The sequence below is a fragment of the Danio aesculapii genome, chromosome 3, assembly GCF_903798145.1.
Source record: "Danio aesculapii chromosome 3, fDanAes4.1, whole genome shotgun sequence".
Classification (NCBI taxonomy): domain Eukaryota; kingdom Metazoa; phylum Chordata; class Actinopteri; order Cypriniformes; family Danionidae; genus Danio; species Danio aesculapii.
In genome coordinates, this window is record NC_079437.1 from 34,145,386 (window position 1) to 34,158,428 (window position 13,043).

The 13,043-nt window shown below is 37.1% G+C and overlaps 1 protein-coding gene across 3 annotated transcripts in view; it reads left to right on the forward strand.

The window, feature by feature from the left end:
• The window catches only part of itga3a (integrin, alpha 3a), a 71,831-nt gene that overhangs the window by 34,558 nt on the left and 24,230 nt on the right, over positions 1–13,043 (forward strand). For all 3 annotated transcript variants that reach the window (XM_056453812.1, XM_056453811.1, XM_056453810.1), the window contains exons 9-17: positions 2,795–2,931; positions 3,110–3,187; positions 5,631–5,698; positions 5,853–5,995; positions 7,659–7,808; positions 7,930–8,027; positions 8,274–8,451; positions 11,403–11,480; positions 11,688–11,767. In XM_056453812.1, the coding sequence (XP_056309787.1) occupies positions 2,795–2,931; positions 3,110–3,187; positions 5,631–5,698; positions 5,853–5,995; positions 7,659–7,808; positions 7,930–8,027; positions 8,274–8,451; positions 11,403–11,480; positions 11,688–11,767 (1,010 nt within the window). The remainder of the gene's footprint in view (positions 1–2,794; positions 2,932–3,109; positions 3,188–5,630; positions 5,699–5,852; positions 5,996–7,658; positions 7,809–7,929; positions 8,028–8,273; positions 8,452–11,402; positions 11,481–11,687; positions 11,768–13,043) is intronic.

A 13,043-nucleotide genomic window follows, 5' to 3' on the forward strand; every position in this document is an offset into this window, starting at 1 on the left:
GTTTTTGTAACAGAAATATTTCAACATTTTCAAGTATAAACTCCAATCTCTGACTTCTGGCGCCATTGTAAGAGTAATATACTGTATAATGTTATACAGTCATGCCAAGTCAACTAGTATTCTTTTTCATTGTCATCTTCTGTTGTAAAAAAAAAATTATAATTGAAAAGTAATTCATACGAGATCCATCTATTCCTGGGGATTCTGCAATGAATGCATCTTAAAACCGAAAAGGAGAGCCATGAGCTGCTGCGACTAGTCACCGCGCCGCCGCTTTTGTAATTGTTTACTCCACCTAAGCCTACCCCCCCCCCCCCCCCCAATCCCCTATTTTGCACTACTATTTATTTATCATCTTATATTTACATAGTACTTCTAGTATATATCTCCAGTTCTATCTCAGAACTGTTTACTCCACCTCACCCTACCCCCCCTCTCATTCCCTATTTTGCACTACTGTTTATTGTCTGCAGTTAGTTCTACTGTAACTTGTTGTTTAGTGGGAGCTGTATTGAAAGGATATATTTACATGTTTGCACTGATCGCACATGTACTGTATATAATATACATTGTATATGTGTACAGTGACAATAAAAGGCATTCTATTCTTATGTCATGTATCATACTTTGTATTCTTTAGTCAAGCAAAACCTGCATTCGGCAATTGTCGGAAGTCAGTGATTGAAGTTTATAATTTTCTAGATTTTATTTTCAAGCTTGTAACTATTTCTTTAATTTAATTTTAGAATTATGCAAATAATTCACAAACTCATCTACTTTTCTTTGGCTTATTCCCTACTTGGGCCACAGCCATATCACCCTGCAGCCTAAGACTGGTTACTCACTGAAGCTAAGCAGGGCTGAGCCTGGTCAGTACCTGCATGGGAGACCACATGGGAAAACTATAGGTTGCTGTTGGAAGTGGTGTTAATGAGATCAGGAGGGGGCACTCAGCCTGTGGTCTGCATGGGTTTTAATGCCCCAGTAAACGTGAAAGGGACACTATACTGTCAGTGGGTGCCGTCTTTCAGATGGGACATTAAACCGAGGTTGTGACTCTCTGTGGTCATTACAAATCCCATGGCAATTCTCGTAAAAAGCAGGGGTGTTACCCTGGTGTCCTAACCAAATTCCCTTCATAGGCACTTAACCATCATGGCCTCCCAATTATCCCCATCCACTGAATTGTCTCTATCACTGTCTCTCCACTCCACCAATAGCTAGTGTGTGGTGAGCGCACTGGTGCCGTTGTCCTGTGGCTGCAATCGCATCATCCAAGTGGATGCTGCACACTGGTGTTGGTGTGGAGAGACACTGCCCTCATAATTGTAAAGCGCTTTGGGTGTATGACCATATACAATAAATGTGCTATATAAATGCATGCATTACATTACTTAATCAGGTGTTGATACAGAACACTTTATTAACCTTGATTGAACCACCAATTACACCAAGTACAACATTCAGTGCTGGAAAACAACTATACACTCTGTCATTTACACACTCTTACAATACGGTTACTAGGCATGAAACGATTACCGCGTCAAGGTTTTAAAACCACCAGAATTTTCTGTTATACCGTTCCTACGGTAGAGGTACAGTGTGTTTTGTGACTATTTTTAGTGTTTTAGTGCAACAGTATCTCCAGCAGAAAATGACCCTCCATATCAAAAGCTACCGCTCAAATATTTTAAATGTTTTTAAAAATAAAATATATTATGTTTAATGTGGGAAAAGTAATCACAATACCATCCTATGGTGAAACCGTGATGTTTTTATCCAAGGTTATCATACCATCACAATCTTAAACCGGTCCATGCCTAACGGTTACTGCACATAATTCATTTTCTTAATAATTTTAAGGCAGTGGTTTTACTCATTTTTTAAAGTAAAGTCAACTCTGGATTTCAACATTATCATATTAAACATATATTAAGCCCAGTTTTGATTTGGTATTAACGTGCGTTTTCATTAGTTTGATCAAGTTTTCAGCTGAGACACATTACAATTTCCACCTTCGAGATTATTCACTCTTATTTGGTCACGCTCTGCATCACACTTTGCAGGAACGTTTAGTGTGGTGCATAAGTATTATTGAATGAACAAAGCCGTGTAAGCAAGCAAATGGAAAGCATATGGATGGGGACTGCGGATTTTGACCATAATCCTTGGCTTTTGGTTCAATGCAATGGAGGATGGATGCATTGTTTTTGGTGCATGTTTTCACAACACATCAAATAATGATCAGATGTTAGGTCAGTAGGCGGAGAGTAGGTGGTCTTTTTGAGTCTCTTTAAACACATTTCACCACATGAGCTTGTACACTATGGAAGTAATCCAAATGCATTTTCAATTACCTCAGGAAGTTGTCAAAAGTGGACAAGCTTGAAATGTTTAGAATCTATTTTTAGCATCGTCCACTTTCCACCTGCATCTAAAAGGGATAGATCATCTAAAATGTTGTATTAGTTTACTCATGCTCCTTATTCCAAACCTGTTCGAGTTGAACACAAGATAAGATATTTAGAAAAATGCTGGAAAATGGCAGCCTTCCATAAGTTTTTTTTTTTTTTTTTGGTTTTAATGGTTAGCAGTTTCCAACATTCTTCAAAAAATCTTTTTTTGTGGTTAACAGAAAAAAGAAACTCATAAATCTTTGTAACCCCTAGATGGTTAGTAAATAATGTGTACATTTTTATTTTCGGGGGAACTACAGTATCTGTTTAATGCCAGTAATGATCTCAGTCAGTTTATAGCAAATATACGAAGTCTATATTTAACGTTAATTCCTCAGGTTATTGATGGAAAAGACATCCCAGGTGGAGGATTCCAGACATTTGGCTACTCCATCAGTAGGGGCATGGATGTGGACAGAAACGGTTACCCAGACATAGCAGTTGGATCATTAGATGATCGTGTGGTTTTGCTCAGGTAATTTAAAAATGTATAAAGTACCTATCAATTTTGTTGTTGTTGTTTAACATCAAGCTAGCAGACAAAGACCAAAGCCATCCAGTTGACTATTATATCAAAAAATCACTGTGGTGTGAATTTTATCAGGCTTGGCGAATTAATTTTCCTGTGTTTGCTGTGTCTATTCCCTTATTAGATCACGTCCTGTGATTCACTTGAAGAATACTTTCACAGTGACACCGATGGTAATCAACCTTGAAGACTGTAATGCCTGGTAATAAATCCCTAAACATCCCGTTCCAACTTTTACTCTTGTTGTTTACACAGAAATCAAGTCCACTTCAGAAGAATACATAATCACAAGTTGAACTCCACAGTTGTGACAGAAATTATAGTCGCTGGTTATTTCCCAAAACATAAAATATACATCTGTTTTGAAAACATACCCACTGTGGATGCTTATTGACTCATTTAAAGTATTATGCAGCGTGTAGTGTACTGTAGCTGTTTGTAATGGTAAAAATTTTAAAGAATAATGTATTTTCAGTTATTGTTTTACAAGTTATCAGCAATTCTGATTAGATTTCACAGCCTGTTTCAGTAAGGAGGTTCAACCAACTTGGAGTTTAAACTTGAACTTGACTTACAGAGAGATTAAAAAATTTTCGGTTTCTGAATAGCTGATCTGAGTTAGGTCAATCAACTTTGAGTAGACCAACTCAGAATTAGACCAACACCGTGACTGTAAAAGACATTATCAATGGAGCTCAGATATTACGAGTCACCGCGGCAACATCTGAAAAAAAGAGCTTTTTTTTCTCCAGCTGAACTTGATGTGCTTATGCAAAGTTATGGCAAATATGAAAAGCAACACCACTGCATCAGCAAAACAGAGACAGTTAGCGTGGGAAAACATAACTGCTCAAGTTAATGCGTAAGTTTACATTTAAAGTATTTAAATATTTAAGTAATGTAATGCGTGACGTTTAACTTTTCACTTGAAAAAGTGGGGAATTGCCTGTAATTTAAGTTATTTCAGATGTAATTGCATTAAATTACATAAAACAGGCTGCTGCATAGTTTCTACAACAAACTTGACAAAACAAGAATGCATATAACCTTTAATTAAATTTTAATTTAAGGTTCTCACTTTTACACATGTTGATCAGTTACAAAATAATTCTAAAATAAATTTAAAAGTGCACTTGTGTGTCTGCCTTTATTATTGAATAAGTGGTAGAGGTTGATATGACATTTAGAATGTAAGCAGAACTAAACAATAGTTTTTAGAGCAAGTAATAATCCCATTAATCTAGTTACAGTACATGTCCCTGTCGAAGGTCAGTGAATTTAAGATAATTGTTCATTAAAAAAGGACAGGCCATTCTTGGTACATGACTTTGTTCTTTGTATGACTGAAATATAGGCAATAGCAATGTTTCCAGCCAAAAATGCGAATTAAATTAATGTGTAAAACTGGACTATGGCATAAAAGATGTGCGAATAAAGCAGCGTTTCCATCCAACAAATCAAAGAGAACAAAATCGTCACTTCCTGATTATCTGGCACCAAATATCAACAGTAAAAACAGAATTTACTGCAGTTGAAGAGTCTACGTGAATCTTTTCTTTATTTAATAAATGACTTAATAAGTGCCTCAGAGGACAATGCACAATGAACGCGTGGTGACGTTTGAAGCCATGAGACGCGGAGAACAGACACTCTTGACACGCTCCAGATGCTCTGGAGGTCATTAATAATATAATAACACTAATACTAAAACGGTTCAGCGTTTTAGAATGACCAAAACAACATTTCAGATGTTTTACAGTGTGCTCAGCCTGCCATTTGTCAGTTTGTCCATTCACACACATTTTCGTCATCATATGATCTCTTATAACAAACCTTTTTTTAATACACTGGAATTTGGTAAGTGTAAAATTGTTAAACATTGACCAATAAAATCATACACTTAATTTTTTTAAGCTTTAACATATTAGTAGATAAAAGCAACACAGGCTCATTCTAAAAACGTAGCCCTATATACTGTTCTGGAGATCGCGAATTGTGTAACCAGAGGTACGTATGGCTGCATTTCTTCTTTAAAACGAACGCTACGGGGCGGTATGACGCCATTCCTTTTCTTGCTTACCAGCTGACTGCTTACCTCCATATGGATGGCTTTTCCGCTGTTACCAGTTTGTCCGGTAGCTCGACACGTACGTCAGCGGACTAGAACTGCAGAGCGGAATTGACTGCTGCGGTTGGGTTTAGGGAAGTGGATGGGCGGGTCTGTCGGTGCTTTTTAAAACACTATTGGTTGGATTTAGGGAAGGGGAGGGTGAGGGGATTGGTCGGTTGGTCAGTCAGACAGGTGACAGTAGCCTCTGGTGGATTCACATGAGAACAGCAGGTGTGAGAGAAATTTGAGATCTGAAAAAGCGTACAGAGCGGCCTATGGTGGATTCGCAAAAACAAAAACTGCAAAAAACCGCAGCTCCTGGGATGTATTTTGCTCTCATCAGAAATGTATATGGGGTACTTAATCAGAATGAGCCTGGGCTGGATAAAGCGTAAAGTAATTGTAAATATATTGCTGTAATTTATCATTTTACCAATTATTTAATAGTAGCTGCAATACTAATGTAATTAATTATCACTGTATAACTGAGCTGTTTAAATATGTCAAAATCAGTTCATCTTTTTTTCTCATACAGCATTGAAGCAAAAGTCTGTTTCTCCTACACATACAGCACTGGCACTGCCGGTTCCCAGAAGGCCGTGAGTAAGTCCCACATCGCAGTTTATTACCCTAAATACAACCATCTTAATGTTGTTGTCATGCAAAATGCATGATTCTGTATGATTCTGTTTCACTGTCCGAGTGCGTATATGACATGAAGTTCCACCTGTATAAGAAAGATCTCTTCTTTTCACAGCTCTTCAATATACGTTGGAGGCCGATCAGCAGTCGTCTAGGAGCCCCCGTGTTAGTTTCCTTGACAACAATAAGGGCAAATACACTGGCAAAATGTCTGTTAATCCGTCTGGAGATTGTCATTCTCTAAAACTCGAGCTGGCGGTAAGACACAAGGCCATCCTTTCAACTGCCATCTGCTTGTTAAGTTGTGACGTATGGAATGTTGTTTCAGGGTCCAAACCTCCTCTCGCTTGAACTGAGAAATGTTTTATATATTCGTTTATAGTATGTTGAGTGAATCTTTTATAAAGTCATGTTCAATATACAGTCCTTGGATTTGCTGCATCCTAGACACCAATATTTCATGATGGACTGACACTTCCAGTTGCACTGCTCTGTAGGCAACTAGGACAATGTGCTGCTGCATACTTCTGTTTTTTAAATGTGATTGCGATTACTGTGTGTGTTTTTTTTTTTGTTTTTGCTTGGTGCTATTCCTTTTTTACTGAATCTCCATCTTTTTATTGTGTGTGTATGAAATTCTGTGCATTCTTGTGTGTGAAAACAAATGTTTTGTGTATGTAGGTAGGTATAGATAGACAGACAGACAGACAGACAGACAGAAAGACAGACACACACACTACCTGACAAAAGTCTTGTCATCAGTCCCAGTTGTAAGAGCAAAAAATAATGACTTGACTTTAAGTTGATCATTTCGAAAAGTGGCAGGAACCCGCATGGAGCCAAGATTCTCAAAGAAATCAGTCAAGTTTAGGGAAGGAAAAATTATGGTTTGGGGTTACATTCAGTATGGCGGCGTGCGTGAGGTCAGCAGAGTGGATGGCAACATCAACAGCCTGAGGTATCAAGACATTTATGCTGCCCATTACATTACAAACCACAGGAGAGGGCACATTCTTCAGCAGGATAGCACTCTTTCTCACACTTTCTCACCCTCCACATCAAAGTTCCTGAAACCAAATATGGTCAAGACGCTTTAAGATTGGCCAGCCCAGTCACCAAATATGAACATTATTGAGTATGTCTGGGGTAAGATGGAGAAGGCATTGAAGATGAATCCAAAGTATCTTGATGAACTCTCTTGATGAGTCCTGCAAGAACGCTTTCTTTGCCATTCCAGATGACTTTATTAATAAGTTATTTGAGTCATTGCAGAGAATTATGGATGCAGTCCTCCAAGTTCAAGGGAGTCATAGACAATATTTATTCTTTTTCTACTGCACCATGACTTTATATTCTATACTGTACATTATTTTTGTTAAGTGACAAGACTTTTGTCTAAGCAAAGTCAGACCTTACTTTCCTAATTAAGTAATTAAAAATCAATGCATGATCATATTTTATTTTGGTAAAATAAGCGTAATCTAGAGGCCTTTGCCTTTCATATAAGCCACTTCTGATACCAAATAAACAACTAAAAGTCAAATTATTATTTGCTGTTCCTAAAACTTACAAATTACGTATTTAATTATTTACCTATTATTCACTTTTTCTTTACTTACTTTTCTTAACTTTTTTATTAATTAGGTAAATAAATATATACCAAAGTGAAATCATTATCTGAGATTAGGCATAAATATAATCATTGCTATCATAATTTTTAATAGTATTAGTATTACAACTGATTGTGAGCAAATATTAGTATTCATCATTTGTTGTTCACTTTTGGCATCTGATAGAGCATTTAGAAAACTTGATAACTGTGAATTTAATCAATTAATGATGATGGACTAATTATTTTTTTAAACCTGGCCTGCTAATCAAAGAGATTTTGATATGTTGTTTCTTCATTTGACTCCGGCAGTCCAAAACAATCCAAGACAAAGTGTCTCCGATCGTTTTCCAGCTGAGCGTGTCCGTGGTGGATCCTCCTCCCTCAGGCGGACAGACACTAGAGGATCTCAGTGCTTTTCCTGTGATCAGCCAACGAGACGCCTTGACCGGCAGAGCCGAGGTACAGTACCTGTGACTGCAGGCGCTCAAACACACTTGATGTTTTCATCAGAAACTAATGTCCGCATTTTACCACCTGCTCACATTCCTGCTTACTTCGCCAATGTTGTCTCGTTCTGTAGATTCACATTCAGAAAGCCTGTGGATTAGATCACATATGCAAGAGCAACCTTCAGATGACGGCTGCGTTCACAGATGAGAAGAACACACCGTTCCTCATGTAAGCTGAGTATGACGCATCATTTAAAAACATGACTGAAAAAATGGATTTATGGGTAAACCACCTTCCATCGTGCTACAATTAAGCAGTCTATCCAATCAGATCCTTGCTTATTGTCCCAAATGAAACACCTTTTACTTGTTAACTTAAGAATGAGCCGTTTTGGACCCTGAGTTGTGAATTGAATGAAAATGATCCTGACATCATAGAAGTGATGTGAATTGTTTGTAATCTGTGTTTCTACAGGCGGGAAGATCACCAGATTTTCAACTACACCACCGACATAAAGAAGCTGAAGTTGTTAGTGAATGTCTCCAATGTGCCATCAGAGGACAAGGAAGCAGAAGACGCTTACAATGCTATTCTCAATATCAGCATTCCAAGCTCACTCAGCTTCTCCAGCCTGAATCCCAAGTTACCATCGGTAGGCCATATTTTTATCTGATTTTTAACATGTCTTTCCATATATCTGTTCACTTGTGGTCAGCTGAGAGACATTACACTTTATACTGGATGTTAACTAGGCCTCAGGGTTCCCACGCTTCTTGAAAGTACCTGAATTTCAAACATACTGATTCAAGGCCGGAAAAGTTCTTAAAAACATATGTCCTTGAAAGTACTTGAATTTAATTTGGTTTTATTTCAATAATTGCACTCAATTTTCCTAAAAGGAACAAAAAACATTACATTTAAAAAATCTTGAATTTAAATCTTGTATAATAACACTGACAAATAATGCACAATTTATCAATATTTCAGAAACCACATTTAAATATTATTAAAATCAACAAAATGTAAAAGTTAAGTAAATTTTTAAAAAGTTAAGTAAATATTAAGTGGAAGGACATTCTTGGCGCTACATATGCTGAAGTATCAATTACAAAGGTGCTTGGTTTAAAAGTAGTGGTATTGCAAAAAGTCCTTGAATCTGCTGTTCATGAAAGTGTGGGAACCCTGAGGGCTGCACGATATTATAAAAATGGGATTGCAATAAATACATTTTCTGCTGTAATTTTATTAATACATGAAAGCAATGCCACTAGATAACTTGAATAGCTGAAAGAAACAATACACTATTTTAGCATGAATTGGGTGATATTTGTGCATCTGGATAAATAATAATGTAACCCATCAGTCTTTGTTCAGGAGTCAGTTGCTCTAACAAGGAAGTTAAAGACCATGGCCTCGAGCATCTGTCGCTAGAGCACCTTTTGAGGTCAGAGTAGTGAGGTGTACTTGCACAGCACTTCACTAGCTGGCTTCCATTATGCTCACCCTCATCCCGGACGTGCCCTATGTGTAACCCACTGGTCCTACTGCACCCAACCCGGTTTGAGCTGGGTTAACAGCTAATTAGCTGTTTAGTTTTTGGGTAAGATCAGGGATGCAGAATAAGATCATACTTTATAACTACTAATGAACAGTTCATATTTTAATAATAGCCAGGTAATAAGCCAGTAGTAAATAGCATAAATTGTGACCTAAACTAAAGTGTTACCTTGTATTGTACTTACCATGTGAGTGGGACTCTTATTTTGAAAATGGGACAGGCTTTAAAGAAGAATAAAGGAGCCATTTTTGAAGCAATCAGCCATGCCATGCATAAGGTTTAAGGTGTATCTTATAAAGTTTGACGCATTTGTATGTAAGCAGGCATTAATCACATGTAGACTGCTGAGTATATGTGCACATTTATGCATTGTGCCATATCACTCAAAATTTTTTAAGTAAATGAATGCCAATAAAATTAATCCGGAGGTTGATATTAATTCTTGACAGTTTCAGATACATTACAACCACAAAATACAGCTCTAAATATATCTCTCTCAGCTCCTATTGTCATTTAACCTACATTTCTCCCACAACACATCGCAGGAGTTAACTAGATTACTATGATAGTGTAAAGGTATCTCATTCACTCCTTCTAGCTAAAATAAACATCCCCACCATTTCAGTTGAAAATATTGCCATTAAACTAGGAATCTAAGCAATTTGTGAAAAGAAATATAACTATTTTGCATGTATTTCAGAGTACATCATGCTGTGTGCGTGTATGAGAGAAAGCTTCAAACACTGATATTAGCTGCTCGAGCATCAGAGTAGAGCTCATTAATATTCATAACCCTTCCAAATATGGTCAAAACCAACCATATCATATTATGGACACATCCATAGGCTTAGAAATTGACCTGCAAAATTGTTTCTGGTGAGTTTTTTTTCAACTTAATAAACACCTGCAAATGAAAAACTTTCACTTTATTATATTAAATCTCTGAAATGAATTCACAAATTGTGTGGATTTTGAAATGTGGTGCTCAATGGTCTGTACAAAAAATCACAGATCCTGTAATCTGACATCGAGTCGATGCTGAAATGGTATAATGTGAAGCCTTAGTGTTTACATGTTCAAATGTGCCACTTTGGTTGAAACCCTTTCCTCTTATTGTGCCAGGCTCAACATCACTTTCGCTGAAGTGCTCATTGTGAGACATGAGTACTATTGAGTGAACAAAGCCACGCTATTCAGATTGATAAGCCACTTTTTACAACAAGTGTTACATTTTGTCACAACCAACGAGAATGTTTAATCATGAAGATAAACATTATTGTAGTGGTGACACTTTATTTTACATTGGCCTTATTATATGTTACATGTATTTACTGTTGTAATAACAGTATTTTGTGAATAATTAAATGCATAATCTAAAGCCTAACCTTAGTATACACATATAAAGTACTTTAAAGGTGCAACTATTGCTACAATAATTTAGCTAACATGATACTGGACAAAGCAGTTGTTTTTGGTGTGACTTTTTTGTTTTAGGATTTATTTATTATTTCTATTTTTCAAAATATAAATTGTGGCATATAAAAGAACTATTCCTCAAAGGAACAGCTCCAAACAGAATAAAAGAAGCTAAATAGATATTGATTATTTCATTTCATATCTGTATCTGGCAATACTGGCAATGGCAACTTTCTGTAGAAAAGGAAATGTAGAGACCCATTACATGTCAATATTTGATAACTGCATTGTTGTTCAAATGTCTGTGTTCATTTTGTTTAAATTAAGCAAGAATTCCTTAAATAGATGAGAAATACATCATGAAATGAACGAAAAAACAACGTTGCAATAATGCTGTAGTTGGTATTCATATTAGAACCCTCCAAAATTAAGCAACACAACTGTTTTCAACATTGATAATAATCAGAAATCTTCTCAGAGCTACTAATCATCATATTTAAATGGTTTTGAGATCTCTTTACTGAAGGCTGGAGTGAAAAATTGTATTAATCACAAGCTTTTGAACAGCAGTGTATATAAATTTACAGGTAAACAATATTTTAATTATTTCTTGATTTGTTTTTTTGCAGACCTTGAATGGTGATCCATCTTCTGGGGGGTCTTATCTTCTGTGTACACTGGGTGACCCTTTCAAAAGCAATCAGAGGGTAAGTTCTTATTAGTATAAATGACCCTGAGATTTACTGTAATAGCAAATATCCTGCCACAACCATATTAGACTTTAAGGTTACTGATTATATGCTGTATGCAGTAATAGAATGTGAATTGAGCTAACAGTGTTGTAATAAAGAGCATTTCTAGAAGCATTAAGGTGAATCTCTTTATTTTCTTGTGGCCACTTCTGTCTTTTACAGGTGGAGATCGAGATCACGTTTGAAACATCAGGAATCTCAATTGACATGCAGGAGATTGAGACAGAACTGCAGCTCTCAACGTATGAGAAATCGCCCTGATTTACTTCAGATTCTCAAATAAGCTGCACATTTGGGGATGTTTTGCAGGAAATGAGGTTGAAAAAAAATCAATATCTCTACAGAGAGCACACAATCCTGAAGAGAAACCGTGGCGCTCATAGGTTTACATAACCCATGCTGAGTCTCTTTGAAGTTTAGCGTTTAAATAAAAAGAAGAACAACAAAAATAACAAAACAAAAACTGTTGAAATAATTACTTGTATATGAAGAAGATGCTTTTAAAATATGCAGAGAATTGTTGTTAGATTATGCAGTATAATATAATATAATATAATATAATATAATATAATATAATATAATATAATATAATATAATATAATATAATAATACAAGAGGGTGGCACGGTGGCTCAGTGGTTAGCACTGCCACCTCACAGCAAGAAGATAGCTGGTTCGAGTCACGGCTAAGCCAGTTGGCATTTCTATGTGGAGTTTGCATGTTCTCCTCATGTTTACATGGGTTTTCTCTAGGTGCTCCGGTTTCCCCCACAGTCCAAAGACACAATAGGTGAACAAAATTGGCCAGAGTGTGTGTGTGAATGTGATTGGGTGTTTCCCAGTACTGGGTTGCAGCTGGAAGGGCATCCACAGCCATATCACCCTGCAGCCCAAGACTGGTTACTCACTGAATCTAAGCAGGGCTGAGCCTGGTTAGTACCTGGAGGAGAGACCACATGGAAAAACTAGGTTGCTGTTGGAAGTGGTGTTAGTGAGGCCAGCAGGGGGTGTTTAACGTGTGGGGCCCAATGCCCCAGTATAGTGAAGGGGACACTATACTGTCAGTGAGCGCCGTCTTTCACATGAGACATTAAATCGAGGTCCTGACATTCTGTGGTCATTAAAAATCCCGTGGCACTTCTCGTAAAGAGTAGGCGTGTAGCCCCGGTGTCCTGGTCAAATTTGCTTCATCGGCCCTTACCGATCATGGTCTCTCGATCATCCCCATCCACCGAATTGGCTCTATCACTGTCTCTCCACTCCATCAATAGTTGGAGCTAGCGCCGTTGTCCTGTGGCTGCCATCGCATCATTCAAGTGGATGCAGCACATTGGTGGTGGTGTGGAGAGACGCCCCTCATGAACACATGCAAACTCAAGTGCTTGTGCTTGTGGCATTTCATTTATTATATTACATCAAAACAATTTCAAGATAGCATATGTTACATTCAGGCTGAGGGAGAAAATGAGGCTATGAAAAGCAGCTTAACTTTATCAAACAAAAACAGAGAATAATCCGA